This window comes from Dendrobates tinctorius, unplaced genomic scaffold (assembly GCF_039654945.1).
Source record: "Dendrobates tinctorius isolate UK_male_01 unplaced genomic scaffold, ASM3965494v1 ptg000117l, whole genome shotgun sequence".
Lineage (NCBI taxonomy): Eukaryota > Metazoa > Chordata > Amphibia > Anura > Dendrobatidae > Dendrobates > Dendrobates tinctorius.
Genome location: NW_027361785.1, coordinates 10,590,610 through 10,614,569, shown reverse-complemented (window position 1 = coordinate 10,614,569; position 23,960 = coordinate 10,590,610). Strand labels below are relative to the sequence as shown.

Genomic DNA, 23,960 nt, shown 5'->3' with positions numbered 1-23,960 from the left:
CTATTTAACCCTGGCATTGCACTTCCTTCATTGCGTGATTATCGAGCTTCCAGCCATTAGTCAAGCTCTCCTTTCATCTGCTGGCCCTTTAAGCTATACTGCTACTCCCGTGTACAGGCCTCTAGCTGATTCCTGACTACACCACCTGCTTATCCTTCAAACTATACTACTGTTTCTGTTTACCGACCTACAGTATGTAACATAGTTAGCAAGGCCGAAAAAAGACATTTGTCCATCCAGTTCAGCCTATATTCTGTCAGAATAAATCCCAAGATCTACATCCTTCTAAAGAACCTAATAACTGTAGAATTATCTTCTTGCTGAGGGAGATGCAACGCTTTCCCAGAAGGCACCTGGAATATGCAAATTGTCCTCCTCAAGATTCAATCCCTGGTTTGGTGATGCTATGGCTGATTCCCGACTACGCAACCTGCTTATCCTTCAAATTATACTGCTGCTTCCGTGTACCGAAGTTTGGCTGATTCCTGAATATGCAACCTTTTCATCCTTTAAACCAGTGGTCCCCAACCTTTTTTGCACCAGGGACCGGTTTCAAGCAAGACCATTCTTCCATGGCCCGGCAGGGCAGGGATGGAGGTGTGGCAGGGGCGGGGCTTTGGTCATAAGGGGGCGAGGCTATGGACGGAGTTGTAGTGTAGCAGTGCATACTTATAATTAAATAACTTTTATAATGTGACTCAACTCACCATAGGTTTTGAATGAGTGCTCCATCACCCCCTTCTCCCCATCATTGCCTTCACCCCATCACTCCCCTCTCCCCATCATTGCCTTTACCCCATCATTGCCTTCACCCCATCACTGCCGTCTCTCCATCATTGCCTTCACCCCATCACTGCCGTCTCTCCATCATTGCCTTCACCCCATCACTGCCGTCTCTCCATCATTGCCTTCACCCCATCACTGCTGTCTCCCCATCATTGCCTTCACCCCATCACTCCCCTCTCTCCATCATTGCCTTCACCCCATCACTGCTGTCTCCCCATCATTGCCTTCACCCCATCACTCCCTTCTCCCCATCATTGCCTTCACCCCATCACTGCTGTCTCCCCATCATTGCCTTCACCCCATCACTCCCCTCTCCCCATCATTGCCTTCACCCCATCACTGCTGTCTCCCCATCATTGCCTTCATCCCATCACTCCTCTCTCCCCATCATTGCCTTCACCCCATCACTGCTGTCTCCCCATCATTGCCTTCACCCCATCACTGCTGTCTCCCCATCATTGCCTTCATCCCATCACTCCCCTCTCCCCATCATTGCCTTCACCCCATCACTCCCCTCTCCCCATCATTGCCTTCACCCCATCACTGCTGTCTCCCCATCATTGCCTTCACCCCATCACTGCTGTCTCCCCATCATTGCCTTCATCCCATCACTCCCCTCTCCCCATCATTGCCTTCACCCCATCATTGCCTTCACCCCATCATTGCCTTCACCCCATCACTCCCGTCTCTCCATCACTCCCCTCATGGCCTTCTCCTCATGTCCCCATCTCCTCCAGGGCCAGGCTACACAAACACAGACCAACACACACATACACACACACAGGGCCAGGCTACATACACACACACACACACACACACACCACCTCTCTCCTCTCACCTGCCCGCCGCCCGCGCTTCCTCGCTCTGACACAGCAGCGGCGCGCTCCTCTCTGTGTCAGTCAGAGACAGGAAGCGCGGGCGGCGGGCAGGAAGCTGGACGGGTCCTTGCAGCTCCGCTCCTGCTATTCCCTCTTGCAGGCAGCGGAGCTGCTTGGATCGCTCCCTGGCCGCCGCTAAGAATTGCTGCGCGCCGCCCCAGCCCCCGCTACACCACTGACCGCCCCTGGCTCCCCTTGTGTCAGCGGACCGGCAAGGGCACTGCAGCGGCCCGGTGCTGGGCCGCGGACGGGCGGTTGGGGACCCCTGCTTTAAACCATACTGCTACTCCCATGTACAGATCTCTGGCTGATTCCTGACTACGCTACCTGCCAGTACTGCATCTAGTGGTTGCAATACCACTGCTCCAATCCAGGTCAGTTCTTAACAAATGGACTGTCAGCTTCCTAAGCTTGTCGTTACCTCCTCTCTGTTGGTGCCCACCAAAAGCGGGGTTCCACTGATGGGGGTAGTCAGCCCTGGAATCCCCAAAGTCGCAGCTGCTCTAATCTCGGTGAGTCAATGGAAGGGTGAGACTTTGTAATGTTATAATTGTGCACCATCGTTGGTATTTTGCTGGGACTGTTCTATATGTCATTGTCTGTTTGGGGGGCTCAATAAAGTATTACCCTCACCCTGTTTTGTCTGAGTAGTATTATGTTCACAGGAAAACGAGAATGGGCATTCCGTGGGATGATCCATGCAGTCTCTAGCCAGTGAACTAGAGCACTCACTGACTCCCCACATTTGGTGGCAGAAGTGGGATACTACTCAGCCCGGGCAATCTGGGGGAGCTGCAGGGGACTGGTGTTCGTAGACGCCGTCCAAATGCTCCCCAACCAGGGAGGCATATAGACAGATCCAGCAGACTATAAATGAGACACTACAGAAGGTTAAGAACACCACTATGTCCAACCCAACCAGCTTGGCCTTGGGAAGAGGACCAGAGTGGATGTATAACTGCAACAAGAAACAGCAAATACAGGAGCTGTGCCTGCGTCGATGGATTGAATACCTGGCCACCGACACTCGATCGGATTTAATCCAGGAACCACAGGATGCGTAGAACGCCAAGTGTGGAAGCAATTGATACGAGTTCCGTTCCTGTCGATTAAGTGTGGAGTTTCCTAGGTCAAGCCAAAGACCAGGGGGAGGATATATAGGACCCAGCCAGAGGAATGGATCCCCTTCCCGGCGAACTGAATACGGAGTCCTTGTCTCAGAATTTCCCCCATCAAGATGTTGGCAGGATCTAAAAGATCATATGAGAAAATCTGGAGATGTCTGCTACACTGATGTGCACAAGGATGGCATGGGGATTGTGGAGTTTATTCGCAAGGAAAACATGGAATATGCTTTGAGGAAACTGGATGATGCAAAGTTTTGTTCTCATAAAGGTGAGACCTCTCACATTCGTGTCTGCGCGACACAACATGTAAGAGGTCTCACCTTTATGAGACATTTTTTGAAAGGAGAGAACAACACTCTGTTCTCCATTAAAGGAATACCTGCTATTGTGGACTTCACTATTTTCTGTTTTTTCTTTTTCTTCTTTGGCACTACGCACTTTGAAGCACTGAGGTACCTTCATGATACATGAAATAGAGAGCAATGTGGACAGATGTATAACTTTCTGTCTGCCAGAGGGTGGTACACTCCTGATGTTTGACAGTTTAGAGCAGCAGCAAGCTACTAACTAGGAGTTTACTAGGAGGTAAAAGTGGCTGGGACCCTAGGAGGTAGCGACCATGCTATTTTAGAATTTTGGATAACTAGAGGCCGAAGACCTGTGAAGACTCAGACGTCAAGGTTAGATTTCAGAAAGGCAGATTTTAAGGGATTCAGAAAGAGAATTGGAGGGATCCAATGGCTGGATATCCTTAAAGACAAAAATGTCCAGGAAGGATGGGAAATCTTGAAAAATGAAATTCTCAAAGCACAGTTGTTAACAATTCCGAAAAGAGGAAAGAATAGGAAGCAGTTAAGGAAACCAGGATGGATGAACACAGAACTTAAGCACATGCTAAAAAGGAAGAAAAAAATGTTTATAAAATGGAAAGAGGGAGGCATATCTAAAGAAGAATATAATGCTGTCTGCAGAACCTGCAGGGCACAAATCAGATTAGCTAAAGCTGAAAATGAATTGAGGCTTGCAAGAGATGTCAAAAGCAATAATAAAGGATTTTGGGGATATGTCAAAAGTAAAAGAAAAGTCAAAGATGCTATAGGATTTTTACAGGATGAAAATGATGAAATGGTAAGACAGGATGTTGAGAAGGCTGAACTTTTAAATTCCTATTTTGCATCTGTTTTCTCTCAGAAAGGAAATGTAACATCAACTGTTATTCACTGTCCTATTAAGGGAATAGAAGAATCCAGGATATCTATAAACAGAAAGATAGTGAGGAAACACTTAGCTAGCCTAAATGAATTCAAGTCTCCAGGTCCAGATGAATTACACCCCAGAGTACTGAAGGAGATAGCAGAAGAAATTTTTGAACCCCTCTCTATAATCTTTGAAAATTCTTGGAGAACAGGAGAAGTGCCAGAAGACTGGAGAAGAGCAAATGTTGTTCCTATCTTCAAAAAGGGGAAGAAGGTGGACCCAGGTAACTATAGGCCGGTGAGTCTGACTTCTATACCAGGAAAGATCTTTGAACAAATTATTAAACAACATGTATGTCAATACCTGGATAAGAATGAAGTGATTAAACAGAGTCAGCATGGGTTTGTAACTAATAAGTCATGTCAGACTAACTTAATTTCCTTCTATGACGGTATCACTGATTGGGTGGATCAAGGAAATGCTGTAGATATAGTATATCTTGACTTCAGCAAAGCATTTGACAAAGTCTCTCATACAATCCTTATTGAAAAAATGATTAAGTATGGAATGGACAAGGCAACTGTTAGGTGGATTCATAACTGGCTTAGTGATCGGACCCAAAGAGTGGTCGTAAATGGCTGCACATCCAGTTGGAAGAATGTCTCAAGTGGGGTACCACAGGGCTCTGTCCTGGGCCCTGTATTGTTCAACATCTTTATCAACGATTTAGATGAAGGAATTGAGGGTAAACTGATTAAATTTGCTGATGACACAAAGCTAGGAGGGATAGCTAATACTAGAGAAGAGAGAGAGAGGATTCAAAAAGATTTAAATAAACTGGAGAAGTGGGCAGCAACTAACAGAATGGTTTTTAACAGGGAGAAATGCAAAGTACTACATCTGGGCAATAAAAATGGAAAAAGCATATATAGAATGGGAGGAATAGGGCTAAGTGACAGCACATGTGAAAAAGACTTGGGTATACTAATAGATCACAGACTGAATATGAGTCAACAGTGTGATGCAGCAGCAAAAAAGGCAAATGCAATTCTAGGATGTATTAACAGAAGCATACAGTCTAGATCACGTGAAGTCATTATTTCCCTCTACTCCTCTTTGGTCAGACCTCATCTGGAATATTGTGTCCAGTTTTGGGCACCACATTTTAAAAAAGACATCAACAAACTGGAGCAAGTTCAGAAAAGAGCGACCAGAATGGTGACCGGTCTGCAAACCCTGTCTTATGAGGAAAGGTTGCAGGATTTGGGAATGTTTAGTTTGCAAAAGAGAAGACTGAGAGGAGACTTAATAGCTGTCTACAAATATCTAAAGGGCTGTCACATTGTAGAAGGATCAACTTTATTCTCATTTGCACAAGGAAAGACTAGAAGCAATGGGATGAAACTGAATGGGAGGAGACACAGATTAGATATTAGAAAAAACTTTTTGACAGTTAGAGTGATCAATGAGTGGAACAGGCTGCCACGAGAAGTGGTGAGTTCTCCTTCAATGGAAGTCTTCAAACAGAGGCTGGACAGACATCTGACTGGGATGATTTAGCGAATCCTGCTTTGAGCAGGGGGTTGGACCAGATGGCCCAGGAGGTCCCTTCCAACTCTACGATTCTATGATTCTATGATTCTATGATTCTACTAGATTGAACTGTGTGCTCCCCGATGCTGCTAGCAGAGGCATCTTTCCCCCTGCATCATCAGAGGCATGTAGGGACACTGACACTGGTCAGATACAGCTTATAATGAAGAGTGTGTAGCCTGCAATGTACACTCTCTGCTCTTTCTTCCTATAACACTGGACCCATGTGATATTTGAATGAAAACTGTTCCAAAGTCTGGGTAGGGTCATTTACATCTATTTACAAATTGCCATAGGCAAACTAAACCCTAACTAAAGACTAAAGGCACCTTTACATTTAGCGATGCACCAGCGATCCGACCACAATACGACCCGGTCAGGATCGCTGGTGCATCGCTAAATGGTCACTAGTGAGCTGCCAAACAGGCATATCTTACTAGCGATGTAGCGACGCAGCAGCGGTCGTTACTTACCTTTCACACGCAGCGATGCTGACGTCCTCCCGCCCGCGTCCACACGTCACTTGTCGGCGCCAGCAGGAAGCGCCCGACGAGAAATGGACCCGGCCGATCTTGCGCGATCAGCGACAGACAGCGGGGGGGCTGGACAGAGGTAAGTATCACACATAGCGATACCGCTAGCAATATCGCTGCTGCGTCACAAAATCGGTAACGCTTTAGCGATATTGCTAGCGATATCGCTATGGGTAAAACCCCCTTAAGAAATAAAACTTTTAATTAATAGGAATTTATGTGCAATTAAAAGCACATAGATTAGTAGTAGTCAGTCACTACTGGGATACAGACCAACTAGTCAGACAGATTATTGTACCACTTAATCTGTCTAAGTAATCCCTAAATGGTATAACTAATGATCCATTTACTTGAGCCTTGCGCGGCTGCGGACCAGCACTATGGTTTCTAGTAATACAGTATATGTATTGAATGTATCTAATCATATGCTTGTTTAAGAGAAACAACTGTTAGCCTCCCCAACACGTTTCATTATACTGGCGTCAGGGGGAATGAGACTACAACAATCCTTGTAAACTTGTCATATATGGAGCTTGCAATGTGCACCTTATGCTCTTTCTCCCTGTGACACTGGCCCCATGTGCACACAATCCCTATGGGCATTTGATATTAACACTAATCCCGAAATCCCACCTAGGAAGATGTCAGTCATATAGAAATAGTAGTGGTAAGTGCCAAGACACCATTAACTGGCACAGCTACAGTATCCCCCGTTTATGCATTTGAGAAACAGTACGATGATAAAAAAAACCCAACAATTTCTGTTTCTGGCCTAATGGCAAAATGACAATTTTATCAAAGGCATGTTTAGAATGGTGTAAAGATATATTACAGCATTATTCCATTAGTTTAGTCATTAAAAATCTTGTACTCTTGCAGTTCCATTACTTGAGGATTTCATGTAAACTAGGCTAACCTATTCTATAATGAAAAGGTATGCAACTCTTTAATATACTTGCATTTCAGTTCCTCGACATTTTTAAGATGCCCGCTTGCTATCCGAAAACTGAATTAAAAATTGAAGCTGGGTCCCATAAAGGCGAAAGCCTCTCATTATGAACCGAGACACAGAGCTGCTGCAAACAGCAGAATGGAATTTTGCACTTTTGTTCTTCAAATCACTGAAATATACATTTCATGTACTGAATGCATGGGCATTCGAAATAACAGTAATAGACTGCCACTATTAAATTTAGTACATCACAGTCTGTAAATCGTTCCTTTCCATTAATTGGTTGAATCCTTCTGTTTGGACATGATGACCAATAACATTTCAGTAAGTACAATCGGACTATGACTTATATGCTACTATAAACTAGTTTCTATGCTTCATGAAGCAATTTATGGTTTACAGAAATGATAAAAGATACCTGTCGTTTTGGAGTCCAATATCTTGTCCCTGGGATGCTGGCTGAGAAAAAAAACAAAGCAGGAAAATTTACTAAGCGTCCTAAACAAAGCAGCAACTTATCTGCCTCTTCTTCTGACTTCCTGTTCTCACACTTCAACAGATTGGACCTTTTGATTTACACAAGAAACAAGTACATGAAAAAATGACTGATCTATCTACTGCAGGAACAAGTCTGTCTTGCAGTTATGATATCTGATCAATCTATTCTTCTATCAGTGACATAAAGTACAGTAAAAAAAAGTAAGTGAACACTTCGAAATGACCCATATTTCTGTGTTGATATCTTAAAAATGGGGTCTGACTGTTATGTAACTGAATGAATAATGCACATTGGGTTTTACCACACATTTCATTTATCACGCACATTGATTAAATACCCGCAGTGAGAAAAACTGAGTTCTTTAATTCAAAGTGGAGGGGTCACCAGTTTTTACAATAAGAACTGCATAAAATAGGAAATAGATTTCTTAGTTAGTCCTCATGAGGCTGGTGAACTTATTTTGAAAATCCATGTCAAGTTTAAGCTTTATCTCCACCCACCTAGGTTGATTGACAGCTCCTCAGTATTCATCCTTCCTGCTGCTGAAACCTCGCACTATTCAGTACAAGCTATAGCTGCTAGTCCGGCTGTGTGGACACAGATTGAATACAGATAGACTCAGGAACCCTTTCACTCTTTAGCTGCAATAATTTACTAGAACATATTGTCACATTAATACCCAATAACCAGCATTTATTGACACTATAAAATTGCCTTGGTGTTACATTAGTATACTAGTATCCATCAACCAACAGCTAGCAGGTATAAAGGACCAATAGTTGCTGCTGGAGTATGCTGGGTAGACTTGCATAATGCATGGTGGAATAGGAAAAATATACCGTATTTTAATTTGTAGAATAAAGGTTATATTTTATCTGATTAGTGCGTTCAAGTCAGTAATATTGGTTTTATGATTGGTGGACTTATGAGTATTGTAGGCCCTTGTATGATAACGTGCTTCACGCTAACCAGTCTTTCTTTACAACAGATTTGTCAGGAACCATACCTTTGTTTAGATGCCTTGACATTTACGATCCAATGTATTATTACTGAGAAATACATATTTTTCTAAATAATGCAAATGAGCGGTTAATATTTTTGGGCTGGACACTGATCTTCCTGAGAATCTGTCTCCAGGGTTTATTTTAAATGAAATACCAGTGTGAGACAGGTAGCTCATGAGAGCAGTCTGTCAGTCATTATATGTGAAAATGAGGATGAGTGACCTCATGGAGATCAGCATCCAACACTGCGGAGACACCATCACATGTTTCTCAACGCAGTGATGCTAGAGCAATGCCCCCATCCCTTATGGGAAATATGCAAAAACATGTAAGTCAACAGCCGCGGAGACACCATCACATGTTTCTCAACGCAAGCAATGACTAGCCAGGTCTTTCCCCGGGAAGGAACAACCACGGGAAGGGCAGTCTCCAATGAAGGAAACCACCTATGCCAAAACATGGTATCCATCCACAGACAGCTGTTTCGGGGTATTGCCCCTCATCAGTGTGGAGTAGGAAACTGGCTAGTAGGAGCAATGCCTAGTAAAAGACTGTGAAAATGAGGATGAGTGACCTCATGGAGATCAACATCCAACACTGCGGAGACACCATCACATGTTTCTCAACGCAGTGATGCTAGAGCAATGCCCCCATCCCTTATGGGAAATATGCAAAAACATGTAAGTCAACAGCCGCGGAGACACCATCACATGTTTCTCAACGCAAGCAATGACTAGCCAGGTCTTTCCCCGGGAAGGAACAACCACGGGAAGGGCAGTCTCCAATGAAGGAAACCACCTATGCCAAAACATGGTATCAATCCACAGACAGCTGTTTCGGGGTATTGCCCCTCATCAGTGTGGAGAAGGAAACAGGCTGCGTTGAGAAACATGTGATGGTGTCTCCGCAGTGTTGGATGTTGATCTTCATGAGGTCACTCATCCTCATTTTCACAGTCTTTTACTAGGCATTGCTCCTACTAGCCAGTTTCCTACTCCACACTGATGAGGGGCAATACCCCGAAACAGCTGTCTGTGGATGGATACCATGTTTTGGCATAGGTGGTTTCCTTCATTGGAGACTGCCCTTCCCGTGGTTGTTCCTTCCCGGTGAAAGACCTGGCTAGTCATTGCTTGCGTTGAGAAACATGTGATGGTGTCTCCGCGGCTGCTGATTTACATGTCAGTCATTATATGTCTCACACTGGTAATGCCCCCTTTCATTTAAAATAGTCTCTGGAGGGAGATTCTCAGGGAGATCTATGGCCGGCCCCAGGGGGGAACCTAGCCTCTCTGCTGCCTGAGGCGAACTGCAAAAATCGCAGAGACATGTCCGTTTGTTATCGGCATCCAAGAAAAAAAGCACCAATACAAGTCTATGGGTCCATGGCAATCATGGACAGCACATGGATGGCATCAGTATACAGTCCGAGTACTGTCCATGATTAATACTGCAACCGATAGGAAAAGCTTTGTCATTTATATATTCATTTATCCATCCGTGAAAATCACTGATATAACACTGATGGTAAAAACAGACCAAACACTGATGAAACTTGGATCGAAAATACTGATGACACTCATACCATTTTTTACCATTTGTGAACAAACACGGACATCTGAATGAAACCTAACATCGTTCTAGTAAATCTGCCCCAGTGTGAGTTGAAAGAGAAATTTATGTGTAGAGTTGAGCGAATAGGTTTGGAATCAGTTGCCGAATCTGAATTTGCCATATATATTGGTACCCTATTTGTGCCGAATTTATGTTTGATGATCGGCGCCGAACTTATTCGGCAATTTCTACTCCCTTTGACTCCAATGACATTCGGTTGTGTTCAGCAAATATTGCAAAAACAATATTTGTCGACAATTGTAATTGGAACCAAATTTTGAAATATTCTCTCATCTCTTCATGAATTGCAATGTACGTGATATACTATGAAAAGTGTCCAAACAATATGCATTTGTGGTCAGTGATCGCTGATGCACGTGCTTTCATTGCATTCCCCGGTAACCCTTAACACTGTATCGCCTCTCCGCTGTGCCTATCTAGCACAAGCTAGATTGACAAAACATCTGCTGTACATCTGGTTGTACAAACGTCTCAGGGCTTTATCCCAGTATAGCTGAAAAACATTTGTAGAATGCAAATCAACAAGATAAATACATAGCCACACTTGTAGATGAGACTATAATTTTGTACAAAATATGCTGTTGCCTACCGTAAGGCAGAATTCAGAGATCTGTGTTTCACAGTCTTCATATGGACTGTGATGTCCAGAAGGACCATGGCTCTCCTAACGTGAACTACCAGTTTCATACAAATGAAGCTGTTAGTTTGGGTCAGGAAATGGGGACGTCTGAAATCCGCCTTGGGCCTCATTCAGACACCTGCTTTTCACATGTCTTTCTCACAGATAGAACATGTACCCATTATAATCTATGAAGCTATTCACATATCCAGACCATGTGTCCAGAAAAAAAAATCACAGACATATCCATATTTGAACCATAGATTAAAATCACCCATACAAGTCTATGGGTTTGTGAAATCATGGACAGCAAATGGATGACTGTTTTTAAACATTGCAATGGGCAGGAGATATTTTGCAATTTTTTTTAGCAGAAAATCACTGATGGTAAAAACTGACATAGTGAGCAAACGCTGATGAAAATTTGATTAAAAAAACACCCAAAATAACAGACATCTGAATGAGGCCTAAAGGTTTCCCTGATCTGGAATTATTACAATTACAGACACTTTATGATAAATGATCTTAAGTCAGTTTTTCCCTCTACGTTTTGAAACATTACAGAGTAGAATGATATTTCAATACTGATAACTGCTTATTTGCAAGGGTGATGTCTCACGTTGGTGCTCGCTACATGACACTGCTGTGCAATTTCCTTTCCAGCTTTAATTTATACATTTATCCAGCAGTTCTCAGCAGCACATACCAATGCTTTGACTTTTATGAATCCCTGTGGATCTTGCGTTCAAGCCATACAGATGAACATGCTCTACACATAACAACCAAGCACAAAGGACTATTTATTCAGTCTTGGCAAACCAAATACAGATTGACTGCCCTGGCTATAAATTTTCACATCATTCCAAACAAGGTAACCTTAGCCAGGACAGAGAAAAGCTCTTGTCATAGCATATTAAAAACAAAATATTAGATTATACTTCCATTTATTTGCACAGGGCTTCAAATGGGTTTCTCTCACTACAGTTAAAGTATTCAATTATATAACAATACAAGAAGGTTTCAAAAGATAAGTCAATATCACAAAAACCATGCATATGGATGCAAGAGAGCTAAAAACAATTTAGAAAAAAATTGTACTATAGAGCAATAGATGTAGTTCTACTCTATCTAATATGCTGAAAAAGAGTGTCTCTATAAAGTGCTAGTAATATCTGAAAACTTTTTACAGAGACTATACCCTAGACAGTAATAAAAAGAGAGAAGAGCCAGCACTGCCAGTGGTCAGAAAGCATAACATGAGGTGCATATGCACATATCTTACTGCATTCAAAATGAGACATTTAGCAAAATATTGATCAATATATTGAGCCACCCCGCCACGCCAAGGCAATCTCATATGGGGGGTCCTACTCTACATTTGTATTTATTCACTGTGCCATTGCGGCCTCCTAAATGTTTTAAAAGCAAGACCATATCAAATGCAATCCATACCTGAAGCATATCTGCATCACTCCCGTGCAGCCAGATGGAGCAGGTGCAGATGAAGGCCAACCAGGTCTGAACACAGACATCTCAGGTTTGACCTCCACACACTGCCTGACCAGCAAACACAGATGAAGGGCAATGCAGGCTCAGACATGGATGCAAAAATAAATAAAGCCTGGGGCAGGGTGGGGCTGCCGTGAGTGTGCACAGCAGCCTAGATCAATCACAATAAACACAGAAAAGATGGCGAACATGACCCAGCGTGCACGGCAACAGTGGTGGTCAGCCACAAAACCAATTTGCAATAAAAAGAGAGAAGAGCCAGCACTGCCAGTGGTCAGAAAGCATAACATGAGGTGCATATGCACATATCTTACTGCATTCAAAATGAGACATTTAGCAAAATATTGATCAATATATTGAGCCACCCCGCCACGCCAAGGCAATCTCATATGGGGGGTCCTACTCTACATTTGTATTTATTCACTGTGCCATTGCGGCCTCCTAAATGTTTTAAAAGCAAGACCATATCAAATGCAATCCATACCTGAAGCATATCTGCATCACTCCCGTGCAGCCAGATGGAGCAGGTGCAGATGAAGGCCAACCAGGTCTGAACACAGACATCTCAGGTTTGACCTCCACACACTGCCTGACCAGCAAACACAGATGAAGGGCAATGCAGGCTCAGACATGGATGCAAAAATAAATAAAGCCTGGGGCAGGGTGGGGCTGCCGTGAGTGTGCACAGCAGCCTAGATCAATCACAATAAACACAGAAAAGATGGCGAACATGACCCAGCGTGCACGGCAACAGTGGTGGTCAGCCACAAAACCAATTTGCAATAAAAAGAGAGAAGAGCCAGCACTGCCAGTGGTCAGAAAGCATAAAATGAGGTGCATATGCACATATCTTACTGCATTCAAAATGAGACATTTAGCAAAATATTGATCAATATATTGAGCCACCCCGCCACGCCAAGGCAATCTCATATGGGGGGTCCTACTCTACATTTGTATTTATTCACTGTGCCATTGCGGCCTCCTAAATGTTTTAAAAGCAAGACCATATCAAATGCAATCCATACCTGAAGCATATCTGCATCACTCCCGTGCAGCCAGATGGAGCAGGTGCAGATGAAGGCCAACCAGGTCTGAACACATACATCTCAGGTTTGACCTCCACACACTGCCTGACCAGTGTCACAGTGAATAATAAAAATGTAGAGTAGGATCCCCCATATGAGATTGCCTTGGCGTGGCGGGGTGGCTCAATATATTGATCAATATTTTGCTAAATGTCTCATTTTGAATGCAGTAAGATATGTGCATATGCACCTCATGTTATGCTTTCTGACCACTGGCAGTGCTGGCTCTTCTCTCTTTTTATTGCAAATTGGTTTTGTGGCTGACCACCACTGTTGCCGTGCACGCTGGGTCATGTTCGCCATCTTTTCTGTGTTTATTGTGATTGATCTAGGCTGCTGTGAACACTCACGGCAGCCCCGCCCTGCCCCAGGCTTTATTTATTTTTGCATCCATGTCTGGGCCTGCATTGCCCTTCATCTGTGTTTGCTGGTTGGGCAGTGTGTGGAGGTCAAACCTGAGATGTCTGTGTTCAGACCTGGTTGGCCTTCATCTGCACCTGCTCCATCTGGCTGCACGGGAGTGATGCAGATATGCTTCAGGTATGGATTGCATTTGATATGGTCTTGCTTTTAAAACATTTAGGAGGCCGCAATGGCACAGTGAATAATAAAAATGTAGAGTAGGACCCCCCATATGAGATTGCCTTGGCGTGGCGGGGTGGCTCAATATATTGATCAATATTTTGCTAAATGTCTCATTTTGAATGCAGTAAGATATGTGCATATGCACCTCATGTTATGCGTTCTGACCACTGGCAGTGCTGGCTCTTCTCTCTTTTTATACCCTAGACAGGGCTGACGTCAGCACCCAGAGATCCTAGACGAGTGTGGGGTCCCTATGTGTCTAGGAGCCCACTCAGCCCTGTGCATATTGCATGTATGGCGTGCAACCTGTCCAAAGACCATGGATGCTACTTGTGTTCTGCAGCCGGAACCCGAGTCTAAGTGCTGTGACTGAAGCTAGAACCAATCACAACGTGATAACCCTTTAGCTGCCCATGTCAGTTGTTAGAGCAACATTTATGTGGTTGCGAATGGGGTCCATGATGTCATTGCCATGGCAGTCTATGCTAGACTTCATAGAATAACAGTAATTTTATAATACAGTGCAATATTACGGTACTGCAGTATGTTGCACAAACAAATGAAGTAGAAGGTAAAATCTAAAAAAAAATTAAATATCTAAAATTTCAAATCGGCACCCGGTTCCAGTAATGTAAATAAAATAAAAATAAAAATATTAACATATTTAATAAAACATTGAAACATACTTGTACAGTGAGAGCTAAAATGAAAAAAAAAGGTTGAAATGACCTCCCTTAGTGCGCTAGTAGGATTTTAGCGTGCGCTGTGCACTTTTGAAGGTGCGCTGGTGTGCGCCAAATGCACCATGTTGCATTTTGGCGCACTCGGCGCACCTTCAAAAGTGCGCAGCGCACGCTAAAATCCTACTAGCGCACGGCCAGTGCACGGTCTGCGCACCCTATGCTAAAGATAGGGTGCACAGATCGCATGCAGCCGTGTGCGATAGTAGGCGGCGATGACCGGATGGGGTGGGCAGGGAGCCGGCAGGGGGCGGGGCTTAGCGGCGCCGAGCGCTGCGTGGAAAATAAGCTAGTGTGAAACTAGCCTAAAAAAGGGACAAACTGGGATCAGAACATTGTCTTTTGAAGGGAAGAAATCAAGAAAGATAAATTGAAAGTGAAGAGAGACCAACTAGGATGCATTGATCAGGACCCGGCCCTGTCCTTAAACAACTTATGTCACCTACCCAGAGAATAAGTGTTGATTGTATGATCCTAGGGCCCACACTGATTACGGGAATGGGGTTCACAAAGTTAACAGTGTGAATGAAAATGTAATTAGTACAGGTAGTCCACAAAATTAGAATATCATCAAAAGTTACCGTATTTTTCGCTTTATAAGACGCTCCGGATTATAAGACGCACCCCAAATTTTGAGGAGAAAAATAGGAAAAAAACGTTATTTTTAATAAAATGGTGGTGCATCTTATAATCCATGCGTCTTATTGCTTTCCAGGGGTGGTGATGGAGGAGGCCGGAGTGGAACATTGCTGCTGGGATGAGGGGGTGTTTTGATGTGCAGCGTGCCGCTGCCGGTGTCTGTTACTGCCGCCGCCCTCTGTCCCCTGATGCTTGCCACCACCGCCACGCTCTGTCCCCCGGTGCCTGCTTGCCACCACCGCCGCACTCTGTCCCCCAGTGCTTGCCACCACCGCCACGCTGTCCCCCGGTGCCTGCTTGCCACCACCGCCGCGCTCTCCCCCGGTTCTTACCGCCACCACCGCGCTCTGTCCCCCCGGTGTTTGCCGCCATCGCCGCGCTCTGTCCCGTTCTGAGGGTACTTGCCGCGGCACTCTGTGCCCTGATGCTGCCGCTGCGCTGTCCGCCACCGCCGCGCTCCTGTCCCCCGGTGGTTTCTTCCGCCCCACCGCCGCCGCGCTCTGTCCCGTTCAGCGTGGGGGGGTCTCTGTCGCTCCATGCCTGCTTTCTTCCTGGAAAATGGCCACCGCGCATGCGCAGACGGACATCTCGGCACTGAAATCTCGGGAGATGAGATTTCAGCGCTGAAATCTCATCTCCCGAGATTTCAGTGCCGAGATGTCCGTCTGCGCATGCGCGGCGGCCATTTTCCAGGAAGAAAGCAGGCATGGAGCGACAGAGACCCCCCCACGCTGAACGGGACAGAGCGCGGCGGCGGCGGTGGGGCGGAAGAAACCACCGGGGGACAGGAGCGCGGCGGTGGCGGACAGCGCAGCGGCAGCATCAGGGCACAGAGTGCCGCGGCAAGTACCCTCAGTGGCAGCGCAAATGTATATCCTCTTTGTAAGACGCACCCCCTTTTTCCCCTCAATTTTGGGGGAAAAAAGTGCGCCTTACAAAGCGGAAAATACGGTAGTTTATTTCAGTTCTTCAATTACAAAAAGTGAAAACTCATAGAGTCATTACAAACAGAGTGATCGATTTCAAGTGTTTATTTCTGTTAATGTTGAGGATTATGGCTTACAGCCAATGAAAACCCAAAAGTTATCTCAGTAAATTACAATAATTAACAAAAAACACCTGCAAAGGCTTCCTTAGCGTTTAAAAAAGTTCCTTATTCTGTTTCAGTGGGATCCACAATCATGGGGAAGACTGCTGACTTGACAGATATCCAGAAAGCAGTCATTGACACAATCTACAAGGAGGGTAAGCCTCAAAAGGTCATTACTAAAGAAGCTGGCTGTTCACAGAGTGCTGCATCCAAGCATATTAATCGAGTGGAAGGAAAAAGTGTGGTAGAAAAAGGGGCACAAGCAACCGGGATAACTGCAGCCTTGAAAGGAATATTAAAAAAAGGCCATTCAAAAATTTTGGGAAGATTAACAATGAGTGAACTTCTGCTGGAGTGATTGCTTCAAGAGTTACCACACACAGACATATCCAGAACATGGGCTACAAGTGTTGCATTCCTTGTGTCAAGCTACTCACGACCAATAGACAACACCAGAAGCGTCTTACCTGGGCCAAGGAGAAAAAGAACTGGACTGTTGCTCATTGGTCCAAGATGTTGTTTTCAGATGAAAGTAAATTTTGCATTTCATTTGGAAATCAAGGTCCCATAGTCTGAAGGAAGAGTGGAGAGGCACACAATCCAAGCTACTTGAGGACTAGTGTGAAGTCTCCACTATCAGTGTTGGTTTGGCGAGCCATGTCATCTGCTTGCTGGTGTAGGTCCACTGTGTTTTATCAAGACCAAAATCAGCGCAGCCATCTACCAGCAACTTTTAAGGCACTTCATGCTTCCCTCTTCGACAAGCTTTTTGGATATGGAAATTACATTCTCCAGCAGGACTTGGCACCTGCCCACACTGCCAAAAGTACCAATACCTGGTTTAAAAACAACAGTATCACTGTGCTTGATTGGCCAGCAAACTCACCTGACCTTAACCCCATAGAGAATTTATGGTGTATTATCAAGAGGAAGATGAGAGACACAAGACCCAACAATGCAGACAAGCGGAAGGCTGCTATCAAAGCAACCTGGCCTTCCATAACACCTCAGCAGTGCCACAGGCTGATCACCTCTATGTCACACCGCATTGATGCAAAAGGAGCCACGACCAAGTATTGAGTGCATTTACTGAAGATACATTTCAGTTGGCCAACATTTCGGATTTTAAAATCGTTTTTCAAGTTGGTGTTATTATAATGTATTCTAATTTACTGAGATAATGACTTTTGGGTTTTCATTGGCTGTAAGCCATAATCATCAATATTAACAGAAATAAACACTTGAAATAGATCACTCTATATAATATATGAGTTTCACTTTTTGTATTGAAGAATTGAAATAAATTAACTTTTTGATGATATTCTAATTTTGTGAGAAGCATCTGTATGTACAACCACTTCTTCATCACTGTCTATCACACACATGTCAAATATGGCCAGCAAGGTGATATTTGGCTTGTGACACCGGCACGTAACGGCATTGCACTTTGATTTGCAAGCAGTGATAAAAGAGAGAGCCATCTACTCCTTCCCCCATCATTCTCCCTCTTCGTCTGACGTTTCAGCAAAGTGGGTACAATGACATCACTATTTTGCACCCGCTGTGCCGAGCAGTGCAGAGCTTCAGAGCACTGGCTGCCAAGACCGGAGCAGCAGGGGAAGAGAATAGATGGATAATTATTTTTTTTAATGTGGGGCCCATTATACTCTACAGATGACTATGTGGGGCCATTACAATATAAGCAATGTGAGGACCGCTATACTGTATGGAGGACTGTGTGGGGCCCATTATACTGTAGAAGGACTATATGAAGCCTATTATACAGTATGGAGGACTATGTGGAGTCCATTATAGTGTGTGATTTATGTGCGGATCACAGTTTGGGCATCATACTGTGATGAGGTTACCATACTTTGCCGGGAGGGTTACAGTAGGGTCATCATACAGTGCGTGTAGAGGGTACTTTGGAGGAATGCACTGTGGGAATATCATACTGTGTTTGGGGTCACTTTTGTGGGCAACATACTTTATTATTTGTATAATTTATTAATTCAAGTTTTTTTAGCCTTTGTTATTGCATATTTAAACTAGGGCATTGGGCCATATGCTTTTTACTGATCTTAGATAATATATTATATTTTTACAGTTTGACCATTTGTGATTGTGTTTATTTTATCCTTAGATCTATTATTAAAATGTACTTTGTTCATGGGACAACCCCTTTAAGTTTGTTACCATACTAAAAGGTTCATCCTTATATTTGATGATAAGGAAAAACTTCCTCGATTGTAGACTTTTTTTTAATAAATATCAAGGTTTGACCTGGACTTCATCCAAGTTTTTAACTTTGGCCCTCTGTGTATTTGAGTTTGACATCTCTGGTCTATCAGATTGGTGGTTGCATATGCTAACTACCACTTTATTCACATAGAGGACTTTCTTGGGAACATAGGAAAAGATCTCAGGGTGGCTGCTGTCTTAGCTTCTGTTTAGAACAAAAGCCATAATACTTTTGTGGGAGTGTTGTACAACTACTACCTCCATTGCAAAATAAACCCTAGGGACTTAAAAAAGAATATACCTGATTCCTTTGAGGTGCTTGTTGTTTTAACATCAAAACAGCGGATGCAAATTTTAACAGAACCATAAATGATTACATTTTTTAAAGGGAATATCTTATCCAAAATAATATGTTGTCATCTATGAAAAGTCTTGCGCTGTATTGGGTATTAGGCAACATTCATATGGCCATACTTCATGGCAAGTATACGACCAGGAATGCACAGACTATATGCCTATGAGGCTGTAAGTTCGGGTTGGGTGACACACAGTCAATCCGTGCACTCCAGTCCGTAAAAGGACTGTGAAATACGGCTGTCTAAACCCGGCCTTAAGCACACAGAACATATGAGACAGCACACCAGCCAGGAATATACTCCTGTCTTCTAGCTGGCTATAACTTGAACAGTTTCTCTTTTTCCTCAATTCCTTCTGACTAATACATAGTGTACGTACAAGGTGATTTATGAAAGAATTCATAATAAGGCATGTGTTAAAGAGCAGGCGTATGAAAAATGAGCACTTCTGTAATGTCAATCTGTTTTTCATATTGCACCCCGCCACGGCAGAGTTCACTGACCTTATAAAGAAGACTAAGCGATTGCACACTCGTGGAAACAGAATGTGATCTAACCTCCTGTAAAGTACAGAACAATTAAGAGGACAAATCTGACTTAATGTTACACAGCCCAAAGGACACTCCTAAAATAGGTGATCACAAAGTTATGAAGACGGATATTAAACAAAACTTAATAGAGCTGCCTCTTTCACAGGTCAGATTTTTGCATTCTCTGTTGAGCTGCTCTTGTGCATTGTCTAGTTTCTGATCGGCAATTAGTTCCCTGCTCCTTTTTTGCTGTTGGTAAAAGACTTGTCAGGGAGAAAAATATCCAGAAAGGTACATTGTACCCGATTGATCACTCAGCACATAATTGACATTGGCTGCTTGGGAGAGAAAAACACTCAATTTAATCTGTAGGATGGAATATTTTAAAAAGGGTATTGGATATTTTCATATGGACAGTGTTTTATAAAAAAGGATTTAGTACACAGTATGTCTCATGCTGAGATTGTATAAGTATATTTTTAGCATATTCATGGTTTCAGGAAAAAGTCACTAATTATCTATTTTTTAATTTGCATTTTATAGTAGATTTGTACAGAAACAAGGTACACACTGAGAGTAACATCTTTTGCAGTGGTAGCGTACATGCATAAATATTGGACTATATACAGTCATATGTAAAAGTTTGGGCACCCTTATTAATGTTAACCTTTTTTCTTTATAACAATTTTGGTTTTTGCAACAGGTATTTCAGTTTCATATATCTAATAACTGATGGACTCAGTTATATTTCTGGATTGAAATGAGGTTTATTGTACAATACAGCGCACTTTGCACAAGGAGAAGCTGTATGGGAGAGTGATGCGAAAGAAGCCGTTTCTGCAAGCACGCCACAAACAGAGTCGCCTGAGGTATGCAAAAGCACATTTGGACAAGCCAGTTACATTTTGGAAGAAGGTCCTGTAGACTGATGAAACAAAGATTGAGTTGTTTGGTCATACAAAAAGGCGTTATGCATGTGCTGTATTGTTGACCGATGCACTGTGACACCATCTGCAGCAAGATGATGCTGCAGGTCTTTGGAGGTGGTCTGTGGATTGTCCTTGACTGTTCTCACCATTCTTCTTCTCTGCCTTTCTTCTCTGCCTTTTCTTGGCCTGCCACTTCTGGGTTTAACAAGAACTGTACCTGTGTTCTTCCATTTCCTTACTATGTTCCTCACAGTGGAAACTGACTGGTTAAATCTCTGAGACAACTTTTTGTATCCTTCCCCTGAAAAGCTATGTTGAATAATCTTTGTTTTCAGATCATTTGAGAGTTGTTTTGAGGAGCCCATGATGCCACTCTTCATAGGAGAATCAAATAGGAGAACTACTTGCAAGTGGCCACTTTAAATACCTTTTCTCATGATTTGATACACCTGGCTATGAAGTTCAAAGCTCAATGAGGTTACAAAACCAATTTAGTGTTTCAGGAAGTCAGTAAAAAGTAGTTAGGAGTGTTCAAATCAAGAAAATGATAAGGGTGCCCATACTTTTGCACCGGTCAAATTTTGTTTAAATGCAGATTGCACATTTTCTGTTAGTACAATAAACCTCATTTGAATCCAGAAATATAACTGAGTCCATCAGTTATTAGATATATGAAACTGAAATACCTGTTGCAAAAAACAAAATTGTTATAAAGAAAAAAGGTTAACATTAATAGGGGTGCCCAAACTTTTACATATGACTGTACTGCTTTTGAAAACGGTGGTCCTAAGCCAAAGTTTACTTTAATCATAACTCTCTGTCTAGATAATGGAATAATATAATCACTTTTCTAATATAGTTTAATTAAAAATTTCCTACAGTTCCCTCTCTCTCTATATTCTATCTTCCATTTGTTTTAAACTTTCATTTGATGATGTTTTGCTTGAGAATCCCAGTGCATGCTGGGATACTCAAGCGGGATGTTATCAAGAGGCAGAAGTCACTGCCATAAGTGCTATCCCCATCCTGAAATGAAGTGTTACCAGTGATGTTCGTTTCAGGGACAGATAAAAGTCCCAGCTCTAATGAACATGCATCGGCTGTCAGTTTAAATGCAAGCTCATTATGATCTACGTGCTTACAGTGCTATAATTCCTTTGAATGCACATTGACATTGTGCTCTCTCGCCGGCTCTTGACAAGTGAAGAGCTGGCAAGAGAGCGCAATGTCAGTGCGCATTGTAAAGAAGAGAAAATGGAGAGCATGCAGAGCAGAGATGGACCTTACGCCCAAAAAGATGTCAGGTGATGTTTAAGGGCTATTACCATTTCCAAGATCCTATCCCAATATGTAGAAGTTAATAATATTTATACAGTATTAGTGTCACGTACATACTTCTCAGCATGTGATGTGGAGTGCGTCTGTGGGGGGTGTGCTGGGAGCTAACTTGTGCCCTGCATCCCTGTGCGTACCTCCTTAATAACATCGGGTACGTTTTGTATATCAAGTGTCATGTAATGTGATATTGTTTTACTGTGTATTGATGTGTCAAGCAGTGTACTTATGTTCATGTGTTGCGTAAGTTATATACCTTTATGGGCTAGGGATAGAAATAGGGAGATATAGTAATAAAGGAAGGTTTAGCATTAGTAAGGGGTAATACAGGACTTAGAACAGTGGGGGGCATTGTAGATTAGATTGAGTTATGATAGGAAATAGTTAAGCCAATAGGGAATGGCTAGTGGGAGGAGCTAGAGAAGGGTGAGGAGAATGTGCTCCTGAGGTAGTTAGTAGTGAGTAGGATGGAGAACTGTTAGGTTGTGGAAAGAAACTGTGTTTAGTACAGTAGCTCATCAGTCCAGGCGCTATGGGTGGAAAGACACATGAGCACGAGCAAATCAGAGCAGCAAGAGGGAAACAGCGGCTCAGCTTTATGGAAATTCCTGTGACATCCAAGACCTATGGTCTGGGAATGATTGACAGCGGCATCCTTTGGTTTCGCCCATGAAGGGGAAAATGGACGGGGAACACCAGGACAAAGCTAGCTCGGCTACTCAGGAAGCTGCCGTACCGGGGGATACGGTACAGAAACAAGTGATGACAGGAAGAATCAGGGACAGTTCAGGGAAAAGAATGTCCGTAACATGTGAAGATTGCTGTGCGGTGTCTGTGATTAAACTTGATGAGCTAAGTAAAGTTGTTATGTTAAAAATGAACTTGGACTCTGAAAGTCATTGTTTGTTGCTGAAAGAATCTGGGACTCTGCAACCTGAGAAGGACTCTAACCCACAAGTGAGTGAAATGCACTGCACACACAGCACACACCAGAATAGACATTGTGTTTATGTTCTGGGGTGTCTGGGTGTGTCGGATCAGCAGCCCCTCTTCATGACTATCACCTTGGTCCCCCATACACGCCTGCACAGGTTAATCTACCGCCTCTTACTGAATCCAGTTCTCAATCTCTGTTTTAGGCTAACCCTTTCATACTGTAAGATTAATAATGGAGAGGTGTCCCAGCAGTGGGAAGAGAGGGGCTAAGTACCGTAATTGGCACATCTTAGAGATGCGCCATTTCTGGGGCGGCTGCGGGCTGGTGTTTGTAGCCGGGGGAGGCAATATCCATAGCCCGCAGCTGTCTGCATAGCCTTTCTGGCTGTTAGTTATAGGGGGACCCCACGTCATTTTGTTTTGGGGCCCTCCTATTTTAATAGCCAGTAAAGGATATGCAGACATCTGCGGGCTGATACTCATAGCCTGGGAAGGGGCCATGGGTATAACCTCCTTCCCAGGCTATAACCATCGGCCCCCAGTCGCTGGCTTTCCCTCTCTGGACATGAAAATTGCGCAGGAGCCCATGTAATTTTTTTCCATTTTTTCTAAAAATTAAACAGATATTGCATTTAAGGCCGGGGTCACACTTTACAATAAACTCGCACGACTCTCGCACCTCAATACCTGGCACTGCTGCCGACACTCGGGATTGGAGTGTGTGGCTGCATGTATTCCTATGTAGCTGAATGCTCTGGTCCTTGCGAGTTTCTCGCAAGTGTGACCCCGGCCTAACGCAGATTTTTTCTATCTATAAATATATCTATCTATAGATATATCTATCTATCTATCTATCTATCTATCCCATATCTCTATCCCATATCTATCTATAGATATGGAATAGATAGATATGGGAAAGATAGATATATATGGGATAGATAGATGATAGATAGAAGGAATAAGATAGATAGATAATAGATAGATCGATAATAGCTAGATACATAGATAGATATGGGATAGATCTATAGATAGATATGGGATAGATAGATAGATCTATCTATCTATAGATCGATCTATTGTGGTGTGACTGGTGGTTGCGTGGTTAATGGGAGGTATATGTCACAAGGATGGATGCTCTCTGCGATGCAACCCTGAGTATTTT

At 43.3% G+C, this 23,960-nt stretch overlaps 1 protein-coding gene across 2 annotated transcripts in view; it reads right to left on the bottom strand.

Annotated features, from left to right (window-relative positions):
- Positions 1 to 23,960, bottom strand: part of AFF3 (ALF transcription elongation factor 3) — a 418,376-nt gene that overhangs the window by 107,048 nt on the left and 287,368 nt on the right. For both annotated transcript variants that reach the window (XM_073590524.1, XM_073590525.1), the window contains one exon: positions 7,485 to 7,525. In XM_073590524.1, the coding sequence (XP_073446625.1) occupies positions 7,485 to 7,525 (41 nt within the window). The remainder of the gene's footprint in view (positions 1 to 7,484; positions 7,526 to 23,960) is intronic.